The 14,812-nt window shown below is 60.1% G+C and overlaps 5 protein-coding genes across 32 annotated transcripts; 2 read left to right on the top strand and 3 right to left on the bottom strand.

The window, feature by feature from the left end:
- Window positions 1-43: 43 nt before the first annotated feature.
- Window positions 44-1,526, bottom strand: SDHAF2 (succinate dehydrogenase complex assembly factor 2). Of its 3 annotated transcripts, none has more exons than XM_015863210.2 (4): window positions 1,423-1,526; window positions 540-763; window positions 335-444; window positions 44-245 (listed from the first exon to the last, which is right to left on the bottom strand). In XM_015863210.2, exons 2-4 carry the CDS (start codon window positions 716-718, stop codon window positions 115-117), a joined length of 420 nt encoding a protein of 139 aa, XP_015718696.1. In that variant the 5' UTR covers window positions 719-763; window positions 1,423-1,526; the 3' UTR covers window positions 44-114. The 3 variants fall into 3 exon arrangements, with proteins under 3 accessions (XP_015718696.1, XP_015718694.1, XP_015718695.1); XM_015863208.3 differs by having other exon boundaries at window positions 1,494-1,526; XM_015863209.2 differs by lacking the exon at window positions 1,423-1,526 and adding an exon at window positions 1,130-1,160.
- Window positions 1,507-7,395, top strand: CPSF7 (cleavage and polyadenylation specific factor 7). 11 transcript variants are annotated; one of them, XR_014946268.1, is made up of 10 exons: window positions 1,507-1,683; window positions 2,842-3,060; window positions 3,315-3,418; window positions 3,664-3,809; window positions 3,978-4,134; window positions 5,024-5,432; window positions 5,515-5,633; window positions 5,725-5,893; window positions 5,971-6,144; window positions 6,287-7,395. XR_014946268.1 is itself a non-coding variant. In XM_015863200.3 (10 exons), the coding sequence occupies exons 2-9, from the start codon at window positions 1,886-1,888 to the stop codon at window positions 6,137-6,139; spliced, it is 1,389 nt and encodes a 462-aa protein (XP_015718686.3). In that variant the 5' UTR covers window positions 1,658-1,683; window positions 1,856-1,885; the 3' UTR covers window positions 6,140-6,144; window positions 6,287-7,395. The 11 variants fall into 11 exon arrangements, 9 of the variants coding, with proteins under 9 accessions (XP_085404128.1, XP_085404127.1, XP_085404123.1 ...); XR_014946267.1 differs by having other exon boundaries at window positions 6,234-7,395; XM_015863200.3 differs by lacking the exon at window positions 3,978-4,134 and adding an exon at window positions 1,856-1,939 and having other exon boundaries at window positions 1,658-1,683.
- A 208-nt stretch (window positions 7,396-7,603) lies between these two features.
- TMEM216 (transmembrane protein 216) lies at window positions 7,604-9,431 on the bottom strand. Its single transcript, XM_015863212.3, has 5 exons — window positions 9,391-9,431; window positions 9,183-9,284; window positions 9,025-9,117; window positions 8,735-8,936; window positions 7,604-7,885 (listed from the first exon to the last, which is right to left on the bottom strand). Exons 1-5 carry the CDS (start codon window positions 9,401-9,403, stop codon window positions 7,870-7,872), a joined length of 426 nt encoding a protein of 141 aa, XP_015718698.1. The 5' UTR covers window positions 9,404-9,431; the 3' UTR covers window positions 7,604-7,869.
- A 196-nt stretch (window positions 9,432-9,627) lies between these two features.
- Window positions 9,628-11,784, bottom strand: TMEM138 (transmembrane protein 138). Of its 4 annotated transcripts, none has more exons than XR_014946292.1 (5): window positions 11,746-11,784; window positions 11,073-11,307; window positions 10,823-10,994; window positions 10,027-10,393; window positions 9,628-9,936 (listed from the first exon to the last, which is right to left on the bottom strand). XR_014946292.1 is itself a non-coding variant. In XM_015863207.3 (5 exons), the coding sequence occupies exons 2-5, from the start codon at window positions 11,198-11,200 to the stop codon at window positions 9,824-9,826; spliced, it is 489 nt and encodes a 162-aa protein (XP_015718693.1). In that variant the 5' UTR covers window positions 11,201-11,307; window positions 11,746-11,784; the 3' UTR covers window positions 9,628-9,823. The 4 variants fall into 4 exon arrangements, 2 of the variants coding, with proteins under 2 accessions (XP_015718693.1, XP_085404220.1); XR_014946293.1 differs by having other exon boundaries at window positions 10,027-10,141; XM_015863207.3 differs by having other exon boundaries at window positions 10,027-10,102.
- On the top strand, window positions 11,307-14,640 carry CYB561A3 (cytochrome b561 family member A3). Of its 13 annotated transcripts, none has more exons than XM_085548055.1 (6): window positions 11,307-11,549; window positions 12,765-12,970; window positions 13,035-13,243; window positions 13,314-13,468; window positions 13,862-14,024; window positions 14,175-14,513. In XM_085548055.1, the coding sequence occupies exons 2-6, from the start codon at window positions 12,787-12,789 to the stop codon at window positions 14,196-14,198; spliced, it is 735 nt and encodes a 244-aa protein (XP_085404181.1). In that variant the 5' UTR covers window positions 11,307-11,549; window positions 12,765-12,786; the 3' UTR covers window positions 14,199-14,513. The 13 variants fall into 13 exon arrangements, 11 of the variants coding, with proteins under 11 accessions (XP_085404181.1, XP_085404184.1, XP_015718690.1 ...); XM_015863205.3 differs by lacking the exon at window positions 11,307-11,549 and adding an exon at window positions 11,875-11,954; XM_085548053.1 differs by lacking the exon at window positions 11,307-11,549 and adding an exon at window positions 11,875-12,038.
- Window positions 14,641-14,812: the final 172 nt, after the last annotated feature.

The raw sequence follows: 14,812 nt of genomic DNA, 5'->3' as shown, positions 1-14,812 counted from the left end.
CAGACAGATGGACAGGGGAACAGGATGAACCACAGAGCCCGACTACGTGGAGGCAGCGGACACTGGTACCAGTAGCTCGCAGCCACAGCTTTATTTCTTGTGCCCTGAGGGCTGTCAGTTTGTGGACTCAAAGAGGTACTCCAGGTCTGGCTGCCGCAGCCTCTGCTCCTTCTTCTTGTTCTTAGCAAGCTCCTTCAGCATGGCCATCACCTCATTGTCAAACACAGCCGGCGTGGGCTTAGCTTCTGCAAATAAGAGGCAGAGTGAAGGAGAGCAGCTCAGCATTGCCCCAAGTCACCCACACATCCCATGGCCCAGTGCAGTGCACATGTACCTGTGGCCCAGTAGTAGATGTCCCAGTCGTTGCTGGGAACGTTGATGAGTTGGTCATAGAGGTTCAGCTGCCGCTCATCCATACGGCTCAGGTTCTCCTTGGCAAAAAGGCTGCAGGAGATCACATGGGGGTCAATGGGACAGAAAAGAAAGACAGAAAGGCTCCTTCCTGCCTCTGCCCCACCACAGTCTGCACAAAGCCCCACCTGAGCAGGATGCAGTTCTCAAGCATGCCCCTCTTCCTGCTCTCGTACAGCAGACGTGCTCTCTTGGTGTCCAGGGACTCATTGGGGCGCTCCTTCCATGGCGGCAGTGGCATCTCCAGCACATCCTTCCCCGGGTCACCCTGCGAGGCCCCGCTGTAGCCTCGTGGTGCACGCAGCATTGCCAGCACTGGGCGGCACAGGGTGAGGCGAGACAGCGAGCACAGCTGCCGAGGAGATGGGAATGGGATGAGGAGAGCTCCAGCAGAGCCCCACAACCCCCATGCCCCAAATCAAACCCCACCCCAGGCCCTGCTAAGACCCCATACATTGCCCCTTGTTCCCCCTCCAGGCTCCAATCCCTCCCACCCTGCACATGATTCCATCCCCTCATGCCCCCCTTAAGTCCACACACAACGCCAATACCCCCACCACTCATAGGACCAGCCAGGCCTCTCATTCCCCTTCAGTCCTCAGAAACCACAGCTCCACAGTCAGCCTCCAGGCCCTCCCATTCCCAATCTCCCCCATCCTACATACAGATCCCATTTCCACCCAGGGCCACAATTCCCCCACATTCCACCCGCCCAGACCCTGCTCCTGTCCATTTTCCCTCCAGGCCTCAACCTTCCTTCCCCTTCCCCTCCCCTTTCACCCTCCCCCTTCCCCTTCCCCTTCAGGCCCCATCCCCCTTTCCCCTCCCCTTTTAGGCCTCAATCCCCATCCCCTTTCCCCTCCCCCTCCGGACCCCATTCTCTCCCTGTTCTCCCCCTCCAGGCCCCAATCCTCCCCCTATTCCTCACTAGGCCCCAATCCCCCTCCAGGCCCCAACTCCCTTCCAGCCCCAGTCCTCACACACAGCCCTAAAGCAAAAGCCCGCTCCCACCTTCCTCACTGCCCCCCACAACACCTCCCAACCCTCTCTATATCCCTCGCAACCCCGCAGCCCCTCCTCACCCTGCTGACCGCCATGATTCCTCCTAACGCACCACCAGCAGGGGGCGCGCTGCTCACCCAGCCCTCTCGTCTCTATGGCAGGCAGGGAGAGCCGGAAGGGGCGTGGCTAGAGGAGGAAGCCGGAAGGGGCGCGGCAAAGGCGGGAGGAAGAAGCCGGAAGGGGCGTGGCGTGGCGGCCCTGGAGGTGGCGGTGAGCGCAGTTGGCGCGCGCGCGCTCGCGGGAGCGTGGGGGGGGGGCCTAGAACGGGACGGGCCTTTTGGGGCGGGGGGTGTGGGACCCCCGTTCCGGGGCAGGCAGGGCCCTGACGGGGGGGTTGTGCGGGGGGTAGAAGGGCGCTGCGGTGACTCATCCCTCGGCGCAGAGCCCTGCCGTGCGCGCTTCGCCTGGGAACATGTCGGAGGGAGTGGACCTGATTGATATCTACGCTGACGAGGAGTTCAACCAGGTGTGGAGCTGGGGAGGGGGGGAGAATAGAAGTGGGGTCTGGGGGAGAGTGAATGGAGGGGGGAGAAGCAGCAGCTGTTCCAGAATAGGAAATAATAGAGCAGTTCTACGGCAGGTCCATGGAACGACAGAGCGAGAGCTGAAGGAAAAACGGCTGCTCAGGACAGGGGCAGAGCTGGGAGTGAGCACAGGCTGTGGAAGGCAATGTGGAAAACCATAAACCCAGACTGGGTTTTGGCACAGGAGCCAGTGGAGCCCAATGCCAAAAGTTATGGCTTGCTTTAGGAATGGTTGTCATTGAGAGAGCATCACTGTGAATATGGTTTCATACTGGGCTGCTGTGAACCCTTAGGGCTGCCTGCTGATGGAGAGCGGCATCTTCTGCATGGGCAGATGGAGCTGCTGCGGTCTCAGAGATCAGAGAGTGGCTTTCTGGAGGGCTTGGAGAAGGCATGGCTCAGCCTTTGCAGTGCTGAGATCTCTGGGTTTATCCTGCCAAAGGTTGAACTGCTGCAGAGAGCACAAGGAGGAAGTTGGTGGCCTTAAAGGGAGTGGAATTGCGCTGCTGTAGCCAGGTGATGGAACAGCCTGCGGACAGGGCAGGAGGGGTTTGGTACTTGCTGAAGGGAGCAGGATACTCAGCCATGAGCTGTTTGCTTTCTGCTTGTGCACCCATGAGAGTGGAGCATAGAACAAGCTGGGTCTTGCTCAGTTGCTGAGGTCACAGCCAGCAAACCAGCTGTGAAGAAAGAAGACGAGGCAGCAGAAGCCTCTGGGATGTGACACTCTGCGGGGCCAGAACAGAGCAGTCCGCATAGCCCCGTGTGCCCTGACAACCCAGAGAGCCCTTCCTGAGCCACAGCTTCAACCCCAGCTTCCCATTAACCATTTCTCCCCTTGCAGGACTCAGAATTCAGTAATGCTGACCAGATGGACCTGTATGACGACGTGCTGACTGCCAGCTCGCAGCCCCCCGAGAGCCGCACCAGCAGCTTGGAACCACCCCCTGAAATTCGCCAGGAGCCCCCCCCCAAAGCCAACAGCAAAGCCCCTGCCATCCTGTATACCTACAGTGGGCTGCGCAACAAGCGGGCAGCTGTCTATGTGGGCAGCTTCTCCTGGGTGAGTGCTTTGGGGGAACAAACAAGTGAGGGTTCTTTGGAGGTGTAGGGCTGCTTGGAGCAGTGGTTTTCCTTGCTCTGTGCTGAGCTGATATTCCAAGCTGAGCTTGGCCTAAGGGGAAAGGGACTTTTATAGCCCTGAGAGGCCGCAGAGCCGAGCCCTGAGCCAGTGGGATGGCTGCCTTTGGGCATGGGGTGCTGGGGAGGGCTGCGGGAACTGAACCCCATCCCAGCTTCTGCCTTGCTGCCCCACAGTGGACAACAGACCAGCAGCTGATCCAGACCATCCGCTCAGTGGGTGTCTATGACGTGGTGGAGCTGAAGTTTGCAGAGAATCGAGCCAATGGCCAGTCGAAAGGGTGAGAGCTGAGGGGGAAGGGAACGAGGAGGAATGGGGCAGCCAGGGCCCCCATAGCCACATCCTGGGAGCAGTGAGGGGGTACAGAGATGGTACAGGATGAAACACAGGCTGTCAGCAGCACAAGCACCTGGAACAGGAGGGGGGATTGATGGAGGCACGCAGCTCCATGCTGCTTGGTGTGGGTCCTTGAGCTGCCAGGGGGTGAAGGGCTGGGAGTCTGCTGACCACTGACCCTCCCTGCAGGTACGCGGAGGTGGTGGTGGCCTCTGAGAACTCGGTCCACAAGCTGCTGGAGCTCCTGCCTGGCAAAGTGCTCAATGGGGATAAGGTGGAGGTGAGGCTGGCCACCCGGCAGAACCTGTCCCAGTTCGAGGCTCAGGCTCGCAAACGTGAGTGGGGCGCAGGCACATGGCGGGCAGCTCCTTGGGCCCCACCACTGAGCTGTCAGGATGAGACCTTGGGGTGGGGGGGAAGACCACCAGCAGCTTCTGGGGTTATGTCCAATTGCCGCCGAGTCTGCTTAGATCCTGACCCGAGTCTTTATGATCCCCTTTTAGGTGCTCACTCACTGCGAAGATCCCTCGTAGCCTCCTCTTCCTCCTCTCCAAACTGAATGGGCTTAAGCTCTTCAGCCTACCAACATAGCTAAGACCCTCCATATCTATTAGTAGCTCTTCTCTGGATCTCCTCCAGAATTTGTCCATCCCTGCGGAGGTAAGGTGCCCATCACTGGACACAGTATTCCAGCTGGGGCCTGGCCGTGGGCTTTCTACAATGGCCATAGATGGTCCTAGCCTCACTCCGCAGCGATGTGACGCCCTGGCCCCGCACTGGGGGGCTCTGTGGAGCCCGCAGGGACGGACTTGGCAGGAGCACGGACGAGGAGGTCTTGGCCAGCTGTGTTCATTGTAGACCCCGTGACCCATTTCACGCAAGGAAAGCCCATCTTTCCAAAGGCTTTGGCCGAGGTTCAGGGGGGTAGCTCCAACCGTCGCATTCTTCCTTCGGCTCCGTTGCTGCTCAGGCCACGTCTCTGCCCACCCTCATGGTTCGGTGGCCAGGGTTTGTGCACTTTCAGCCTCCCTGAGTGGTCTTGCAATGGGCTCAGCAGCTTTCCCAGAGCTCTGTCCCCCCTTTTTTCCTCTCCCGGCTCGCCGTCAAAGCCTCATCCTCAATTCCTGCCCTTCTCTTCTGAGGCAGTTTTCCTTCCTCCAGCTGTCAGCACTTGGGTTCTGCCCCTGCATCCATGCTCGTGCTGCCTGCTTGAGCAGGCTGCAAGTGTTTGGGGCTGTTTCATACCTTCAGGAAGCTGGGCTCTGGCCATCTCTCCCCATTTCTTGTGGCTTTTCACTTCTATCCACGTCCCTGCTCGCTCTGCGGCCAGTGAAAGCAAGCATCCTTGGGACGCTGTGCAGGTGGCCGCAGGTGACCCTGTTGGAGAGGCACGTGTAAGCGGAGGTTACGTTTGGCTGGCTGGATCTGTCTCTGGGCACCTCAAGCTTTCCCGAGGCTGAACCTCGCGCGTGTGTAGGGAGGAAGAGGTCAGTGAGGGGCAGGCAGTGCCTGTGGCTGCAGCTCACTGCCCTTCCCATGCCGCTTGCAGGTGTGCCGCCGAGGGCCCACTCACGGGACTCCGCCGACTCTCTGGATGGCCGTGCCACACCGACAGAGAATGCGCTGCCGCCCACCCGCCTGGAGAAGCCCCCCTCCATCCTGCCCTTCTTCAACCGCCCCCCCACTGCTCTGCCCCTCATGGGACTGCCCCCGCCTCCCATGCCCCCTCTCCCACCTCTCTCCTCCAGCTTCGGCGTCCCCCCACCACCACCCGGCATCCACTACCAGCACCTCATGCCCCCTCCACCCCGACTGCCCCCACACCTGGCCGTGCCCCCCCCTGGGGCTGTCCCTCCAGCCCTGCACCTCAACCCAGCCTTCTTCCCCCCACCCAGCACGGCCGTGGGGCCCCCACCAGATGCCTACGGCAAATCCTTGACCCCCTACAACCACAGCAGGTGAGTGGAGGGTGGAGGGGGGCTTGGTGCCAGCAGGGTTGGGAGGGAGCTGCATTGAGCCCCCAACCCTATATCTGTGCAGCCGGGAGCTCGGTCCACCACCTGCCCCTGTGAGTGAGGTGGAGTTTGAGGAGATCATGAACAGGAACCGGGCCATCTCCAGCAGTGCCATTTCCAAAGCAGTGTCGGGTGCCAGTGCAGGTAACGGTGGCTGTGTCCCTGTGCCCCGTCATCCCCTCAGCCCTGAACCTGCAGCTTGCTGCATCCCTCACCATTCCTCCACTTCCCACAGGTGATTACAGCGATGCCATCGAGACCCTCCTGACAGCCATTGCTGTCATCAAGCAGTCCCGCGTTGCCAACGATGAGCGGTGCCGCGTCCTCCTCTCCTCCCTCAAAGACTGCCTGCATGGCATTGAAGCCAAGTCCTACAGCACCAGCTCCAGCAGCAGCTCCACCAGGTACCCTGCCTTGGGGGGGTTGCGTGGCTCATTGGGGTCTCTGGAGGTGACCAAACGTTCTTCTCTTCTTCCCCCAGGAAAAGACACCGCTCTCGGGATCGCTCTCCCAGCCGGTCCCGTGATAGCAGTCGGCGGCATCGGGACGTCCTGCATGGTGAGGATCGGCACGAGGACTATTTCCAGGAGCGGAACCGGGAGCATGAACGGCATCGGGACAGAGACAGAGAGAGGGACCGGCACCACTGAGACAGGTGAGCCCAGCGGCGGGACGGTGCTGTGCTGATGGCTGAAGATACCCGGTGCTGCAGCGCTGCCCTTCCTTCTTTTCTCTCTCCTGCAGAAGTTTGGCAGTAAGTGGTTTTTAATGGACTCGTATCTCCTCACCTCAACCAGGACTGCGCCACTGTGGCTGCTTCACCCCCTGCTCACCACCCACGGCTCTTTTGAGGCACCTGAGGGACTCCTTGACACCTTGGGGCCTGAGCCCTTTCCCACACCCACCGCTACTGCTGCTTCCAGGGGAGAGGCTGAAAGGCAGGGGGCCCTGCTCCATCAGTACTTGGACCCAAAGAAAAATGGTGCTTTATTTTCACGGAGGGAGGTTGGTGAGCCCTTTCCTCTCGCAGCCCTCCAGGAGTGGCTGCAGGTGGATGGATCCTCGGGCGCACAGGGGCTCAGTGGCACGCAGCTTTCCATTTCAGCTGGAAGAGAGCTGGGCTGGGGTCACCCCCCCTCCGCCCCAACTTTCACAGCAGGGTCACAGCCTCCGTGTTCATCTCCCAAAGCACCAGCTCTGGCTTCCAGGAGCTGGTGGGGCCTCACGACATCATCCTCTCCCATAGAGCCTTCCTTGTTTTAGAGGAAGCAGAGGAAGCAGAGCTGCAAACCCCAGCCTCAGCGACTGTATGTCCCCTTCCCAGCAGCATCTCTGTGTGTGATGGTGCAGTTGCAAGCTGGGACGGGTGGCAGGGACAAGGCCACGAGCTCCCTATGCCCAGTGGAGTTGCACAGCACTGTGCACAGCCATTTTGAAGCCCAGGAGGAGCTCATAGCCCTATACAGGTCCATTCAGCTAAGGTTGCATGCTGGAGGAGCTGAATAGGTTCAGGCAAACCAAGGAGCCCCAAAGCACCAGCCAGCCCCCAGGGATGCCAGCTGGGTGGCATTACCTTCAGAACTGTTGCTGGACAGGAGAAAAACCCAGCTCCACAGGTCTTTGTTAGGCTACAATCACACAATGAATTCCATCAAGTACCATCAGGTGAGCACTGGGGGGAAGCATTTGGTGGGTGAGTTCTGTTTTTGTTGGCTTTTTTTTTTACGTAACAACACAAATTTATAGTTTCTTTCCAATTAGTGTGGGGGGGAAAAGTGCAGAGAGGAACCTCTATTAAGCACCCGGCGAGGCGCTGCCCCCCTCTGCCCGCAGTGACTTAGGTTTGTTTGTCTTTCTGATAGGTTGGAAGTTGTGTAATAAACTTGATGACGTTGTCAGTCTTTTATATGGAGCTTTTCAAGAGATTCTGGTGGGGATGTTCAGGGGATGAAGGTGTGGATGGGCAGCAAGAGCCAAGCACTTCTGTAACGCCCCCCCACCCCCAATCTTCCAGCTCTTCCTAAGGGCTGCTGTGCCTCCCATGCTGGCTCAGGGGCTGGCTGTGGTAATGAGGTGCTCTGGCCTGGGGGGATGCCACGTGCCCAGGCACCAGATAAAAATAACTATTTATTGGAAAATAGTGATTTCTTCTTACAACGCTGTAAAAAAAACAAATTGTCTGTACCTTGGACTGACCTGTGTGTCACAAACCTCGGGGCTGGGTGGCAGCAGGGTGGGTGCTACCCAGGCACAGCCCTGGCACTGCCCACAGGTGCCAGTGTGGGTCTGGCTCACCACCACAGGCTGGAGATGGAGCCTGTGCCACCTGCTTGCTGCCATCTCGTGTACCTGCGCTGCTGTGGTCCTCTGGTGCAGGGCCTCAGTATGCATCCATGCTGCAAAGAACAGAGGAGAGGATGTGTGAGGAGAGGCTCAACCAGCAGAAGGCTGTGCTGCTTCTCAGTGAGACCTGGGCAGGCTGAGATTTGGGTGGGGGATGAACTTGATGAGGTTCAACAAGGCGCAGCGTCCTACACCTGGGGAGGAGTAACTGCATACATCAGTGCAGGTTAAGGGCTGAGCTGACAGAAAGGGGATCTGCAGAGGATTTGGGTGTCCTGGTGGATTATGGGTTGGCCATGAACCAGCCTTTGTGGCCAAGAATGCCAACAGGTGTCCTGGTTGACCAATGGTTGTCCATATGCTAGCAGTGTTCTTACAGCCAAGAAGCCCAACAGGACCATGGGGTGCATTGTGCAGAGTGTGGCCAGCAGGGCAACAGAGGTTCTCCTTATTCTCTGCTCTGCCACATCTGGAGCGCTGGGACCAGTTCTGGTTTCCTTGGCTCTGGGTAAATAGGAACCTGCTGGAGTGCTGCAGAGATGGTTGAAGCTTGGAGCACTTCCCTTACAAGGAAAGGCTGACAGCTCTGAGCCTGTTCTGCCTGGAGAAGACAAGGCTGAGAGGGGATCTGATCTGAAGTGTAGGGGTCAAGAGGGTGGGGGCACGCTCTTTTTAGAGGTGCCTGGTGGTAGTAACAAGAAGGGGCAGTAGGGAACCAACAATAGGAAACACAAGGAAAAACTTCTTGACTTTGAGGGTAATAGAGCACTGGAAGGAGCTTGCCCAGAGAGGTGGTGGGGCCACCCGGGTGCTCTCCTTTGTAATGCCCTCTAGCAAACCTTCTTTAGCAGGGGGTTGGACAGGAGAACCCCCAGAGCTCCCTCTGCTCCCACGCCACCTACCTAGAGAAGGAGGCGAGCGCCAGGCCGCCCAGCAGCAGCTCCATAGAGTAGAAGAGCAGGAGGATGGCACTGAGGATGGCCTCCAGGCGCAGGGCATAGGTCTGCAGCAGCAGGCAGTAGATCGCCATGATGGCTGCTGGCACAGTCAGGGCCAGGCAGACGGCCAGAGGCCCCTTGCGCTGGCACAGGTTGCCCTTGGAACCTGCGGGGCACAGGGTGAGCAGTGCAAGGCTGCACCACACAGTGTGACACCGGGAAACGGGGTGCGGGATAGAGGGACAAGGCCTCACCAAAGAAGATGCGCGTGGCCTCAATGCTGAGGTAGAGCAGCAGCAGCAGCACGTCCAGCAGCAGGTTGGTGAGCGGGTACGGCAGCAGCAGCACTGCGGGCACGGCCACGCTCAGCGCTGGGGGCGGGGGGCGGAGGAGCGGGAGGGCGGGGGCTCACCCTTGTAGGCGAAGATGAAGGCCTCCAGAACGAAGTAGGTCGCGCTGTACCAGCCGTTGAGGAAGAGCAGGACCTGCAGCGGAGCCGAGGAGCGCTGGCGGCCTGTGGGGGTCGCGGGATGGGATGGGATGGGATGGGCGAGGCCCCGCCGCCCGCCTCACGTTCCGCCCCCGGCCCCGCCGCCCCCCGCTCCCGGCCCCGCACTCACTCCGCGCCGCCATCTTCCATCTCCATGGGAACCGCGGCTGCAGGAGGGAAAGCGCTCGGCCGCTCTATCCCGCCCTCTCTATGGCCCTGGAGGACCGAGCCGCGGGTTCGAATCCCCCATTCCGCCCCTCGCTGTGCCTGCGGACCCCCGGGGGGGGCAACCCAATGGGAACAGCCCTGAGTAGTGGGACACCGAGAAGCTGCGTGATAAAAGAGGAGAGAGCCAGCACACACGGACTGGAAAATACAGACAATTTATTTCCTCACTACTCACAAAAACGCCCCAATCCCACCAGGGGCTGTGAGCTGTGAGCACCCTGCCAGCTCCCAGGGCACCACCAGGAAGAGGAGGAACACAGCTGGGCTGGAGCTGGGGGGGCTGAGACCTTCCATCCCCTGGCTATGAGGAGCTGCCCCTCCTGCAGTGGGGGCCATCAACCACGGAAGTGAGCAAACTCCTTGCGTAGCCAGAGCGAGTCCTGGTAGAAGAGCGGGTCACCCAGGTGCACTGCAGTCCTCTTGTAGAAGTAGCAGTAGAGCACGGCCGCTGCAGGAGGGAGGGAGATGAGGGCACAGGGACTAAGCTGGGGTGTCCCCCAGGCAGGTTCCTGCTGCCTCAGTAAGCACGAGCCCTTACCCAGCCGCTGGAAAACAAACAGTGTCTGCAGGCCTTCGGTCCAGATGAAGCGGCTGGAATCCCTCCAGCGCAGGTTCTGACACAGACGGAAACAAGGAAGAACCCATGGGCTTCACTGAACCCATGGGATCACTGATGATCCCGATGGGACGGAGCTGGCCCCACAAGGGCTGTCGTGCTCTTGGTGGCAGCTCCAAAGATTAAGCAGCTCAGGGGATTTGGCCAGCGAGTCAGGACCTATTCTAGCTTCAGACTTTAGATCCCTGCAAATCCCCATCAATCTCCTGCCCAGACGCTGTGGGTACAACATCCCTGGGTCAGCTTCAGTCACAGACCTGGCCCAGGGGCAGCAGGATGGGCCTTTCTCCTGTTGAAAAGCATACAGGAAGCACCTGCTGGCTGCTTTGCTTGTCAAATGGTGACTGTGGCACAGGATGGGGGGAGCTGAGATGGGGAAGAGGGGGTACAAAGCTGCTTGGACACAGCAGGGACCCTTGGGACTTGTTTTTCAGCAGGGTTTCAGCACTCCAGCCTCTGAGCGCTGGTGATTGCTGGGGATTAATCCCAGGTAAACAAAGCAGGATCTGCTGTCATGGCCTTCACTGGGGACCACTCTGCTGTGGTGGGTTTCTGTGCAAGGTTTTCTGTGTGGGTTTTCAAGCAGGTTGCAGTGCTGAGGCTGGGGGCTGGGATGAGGCAGCCCGATAGCTACAAGTAGGAGATTATGGCCTTCCTCCCACAGCACAGAGGGACAGAAGGGAGAAAGGAGCTGCGAAGCCAGCAGCCTCAAACCTACCATGATCCAGATGTGGAAGGAGATGCTGAGTGCCAGGTACGCTGCCGACAGAAGGATGGTGCCCTTGAACTTGTGGAAGAGGAGGTTGACCAGTCCAGCTTGGAAGACAAAGGTATTGAAGAACATGAGGAAAATGATGATGACATTGAAGAGAATGGCAATGTCCTGGATGCTGTGGGAGAAGAGAGACGCAGTGAGAGAGAGGAGAGAGCGGTATGGGAGAGCCCAGCCCTCCTGCCCTGCTGCTCACATGAAGAGGACAAGCTGGACAGCGGGGGCCGTGCGAAGCAGCTCCGAGAAGGAATTGACAAACAGGTCATAGAAGAGCAGCAGAAACTGCAGGAACAGCACCAAGCTGTAGTTGCTGGTCTGGAGCATCTTCCTTCGGCGGAGGCTCGAGCCTTCAGCCCCAGCATCCCTAGTGCTGCGGGCAGCTCATGGCGCAGGGCTGGGAGCTCAGCATCGCTGCTCCCTACAGCTGGCACCTGAAGGGAGCAGAGTTCAGCTCGGTAGGGCTGGGCACAGCCAGAAAAGCAGAGTCAAAGCCATGACAAATCCCAATGGTGTCTGGCACACTGTCGCCTCCAGCTTCCCCAGGCCATAGGGATGGGCTGGAGCACGCCATGACCCAGCACTTGTCACACCTCCAGCCCTGGGCTGGCTGACCCAGGAGCAGACAGGTGTCGGGACGAGAAGGAGCCAGCGCCTTCGTTCCCATCTCCCACAGGTAAGGCGCTGCCCAGAGCTGAGGGGGGAACAGCCCGTACAGCCCCCACACCGCCCGCAGCCCAGCCCGCGGCCTGCCCTCCCCACAGAGACCCCCAGGGTCGCCTCCCCGGCCCACGGAGCCCTGCATTCTTGTCTCCGGGTACCCCCGTCCCCGCTCCGTCCGCCTCCGGCCCTGCCCGCGTCCCAGGGCTCACCCGCGGCCGCCATGCCCCGCTTCCATGGGAACCACAGACGGAAGCTCGAGGGAGCCGCTCTACCCACCGCTCTCGCTGGTCTCGTTGGCCTCCAGCTCGGGAGCGACATCACCACCGAGGCGGGCCGCTAGAGCGGCGCCGTCCAACATGGCGGTGCTCGCTGAGGGCGAAGGGGAGGTGGGGCCCAGCGGGTCCCCGGAGGGGTTGAGGTGCGATTTTCCCCCAACCCCTACGCGGAAATATCTATTTCTGGGGGCAGATGCAAATCTACAGGCAAATAAGCGCTGCCCCGGGTCTGTCCGTCACCTCTTGGGGCTGTGGGGGCTGCAGGTTTGAGGGTGCTGGGCCAGGGTTTGGGGCGCCGGGGGCAACAGCTTTGGAGGTGTTGGGCCCAGATGTGGGGTGTTGGGCCCAGATGTGGGGTGTTGGGCCCAGATGTGGGGGTGTTGGGCCCAGATGTGGGGTGTTGGGCCCAGATGTGGGGTGCTGGGCCCAGATGTGGGGGTGTTGGGCCCAGATGTGGGGTGTTGGGCCCAGATGTGGGGTGTTGGGCCCAGATGTGGGGTGCTGGGCCCAGATGTGGGGTGTTGGGCCCAGATGTGGGGTGTTGGGCCCAGGTGTGGGGTGCTGGGCCCAGGTGTGGGGTGCTGGGCCCAGGTGTGGGGTGCTGGGGGCACGTTCGGGGTTGGGGGGGCAGGTTTGCAGTGCTGGAGGTGGGATCTGAAGGTGCCCGGCTCCGGTTTGGGGGCGCTGAGGGCAGGTTGGGTGGTGCTGGAAGAAGGTATTGGGGTGCTGAGGATGGATGTGGAGGCGCTGGGGGCAGTTCGGTGCTGCTGTAGGTGCTGTCATGACAGGGGATCTACAAGGGACATTCCTGCCTGCCCCCACTGGACGGGACCACCCTCCCCACCGCAGCCGCTTCTCCTTTCGGGTGGCTCCTCCCCGCTGTGCCCGCATTCAACTGAGCCAGTGCAGCACAGAGCCTCCAGGAGGCTGACAGCTCATTTTCCCCCCTCCAGGTCCCTGCACTTTGCCGCGGTGATGCCGGATCTGCCTTTCCTGCCTTTCTGTGCCTTGCTGGGCAGCCTGGGGCTGGGCTGCGTGGCCTTTGTTGGTGCGTGGTGCCAGCACTGGCGCGGTGGCTTCGCCTGGGATGGCAGCGCCCGCATGTTCAACTGGCACCCGGTGCTGATGGTGACGGGCATGGTGGTGCTGTATGGAGCAGGTGAGCAGCGCACGCGGAGTGGCGTGATGTCCCTTTGTCCCTCCCTGACACTGTCACCCCCCAGCGGCTCTGGTGTATCGCCTGCCCCCTGCCTGGCGTGGCCCCAAGCTGCCCTGGAAGATACTGCACAGCACGCTGGCACTGACAGCTTTCATCCTTGCTGTGCTGGGACTGGTGGCTGTCTTTAACTTCCACAATGCAAGCGGGACGCCCAACATGTACTCGTTGCACAGCTGGCTGGGGCTGGCCACCATACTGCTCTTCTCCTGCCAGGTGAGTGCACGCCTTGGCCCCCCACATCCCTGCCCCATGGGCCACCCCTCCTCATCTCCCATCCCCACAGTGGGTGGCCGGCTTCTGTGCTTTCCTGCTGCCCTATGCACCCATCTGGATCCGCGCCCTCTACAAGCCCGTCCATGTCTTCTTCGGCTCCACCATCCTTATGCTCTCCATGGCTTCCTGCGTGTCAGGCATCAATGAGAAGCTCTTTTTCAGCCTGTGAGTGCTGGGGTTTCGGGCTGCGTGTTGGCTCTCTGTGCTTACAATGCCATTGAAACTAAGCATGGGCACAGCTAAGGGAAGTGTGTGATTTCCCCCTGTGCCAGGTGCATGGCTCCTGTGTAATAGGTTATGTGGGCTGAGAGGAAGGCTGGGCAGTCCAGGAAGGCTTTATGGGAGGGTTTAACTCCACAAATGTCACCTCCAGCCGTGCTGCCACATACAGCAGCCACTTGCAGCTGGTGCAGCATTCATCATGATTCAGGGGATTGGGACAGCACCATTGAGACAGGTGACCATGGGTGTAGTGTTATGGAGCCTCAAGGGTAGCAGGGAGCCAGCCCACAGCCGCAGGGCATCATGTGAGATGAGCACTTTGATTCTCCTCCAAAGGAAAAATGGGACAGCATCAGTGCCATACAAACTCCTTCCCCCTGAGGCCGTCTTTGCAAACATTTTGGGGCTCCTCATCATCCTCTTTGGGGTGCTGGTGCTGTGCGCCCTGGCCAAGCCCAGCTGGAAGCGCCCCGAGGCTGACTCCCTTGACACTCATCAGGTACCTGCCTTGGTGTGGGGCTGTTCCCAGTATAGCTTCGAGGAGCTAAGCTGGGGGCCTGCCTCTGAGTCCCACAGCCCCAGCTGGCTTATCTTCAGGGTGGGCTGGGAAGGCAGCACAGGCTGAAGGTTTACCCATGTCTCCCTGCAGCCTCTGCTTGGTGCTGAGCACTGACATCTCTGAGATCCCTCCTGTTGCTGCTGGCCCCAGGCTCTCTGACCCCAGCTCTGATCCCCCAAGCCTGGACTGCTATCTGTGCCAAAGCCCCAGCCCTGCAGTGCCATCCTGGGAACTCTGTCAGGTCAGAAGCTGCCAGAGGAGCTTTCCGTGCCAAGAGACCTGGCCCAGGACGGGCTGCCCGAGCTCCGTCTCCTCTGCAGGAACAGCAGGAGCCTTTGAACCATGCCTTGCCTGTTGCGGGGATGCTTGTGTGGAAGTAGGACCAACCCAGCAGTCCAGTGGACACCTAATAAACTGCTGGCTTCCTTCCTCAGTGCTCCTGTGCGTCTTCTGGGGCTGCCCCACCAGTTCCTCAGCCCTTAGGGCCACCACGTGTTCCCCATCTCATGCTGCAACCCCTAGTTCCTGTTTTGTCTCTTGACTTTGACTGGAGCCTCCTCCAGACCCCGTGCCTGCAGCCACATGAACCCCATGGTTTCCCCACCCAGCACCCAGCCACGGGTCAGTGGTAAAGGCACGCGGATAGCCCAGCTGCTTCCTTCCTCCATGGCTCTGTTTGGCATGGGGATGCATCCCCGAAGGGCCAGTTGCCTCCCATTCCCCACATC

The sequence above is a fragment of the Coturnix japonica genome, chromosome 5, assembly GCF_054131305.1.
Source record: "Coturnix japonica strain WE chromosome 5, WE-NBRP24, whole genome shotgun sequence".
Lineage (NCBI taxonomy): Eukaryota > Metazoa > Chordata > Aves > Galliformes > Phasianidae > Coturnix > Coturnix japonica.
Note: the sequence above shows the minus strand (reverse complement) of the source record. Positions and strands in the feature narration are given on the sequence as shown.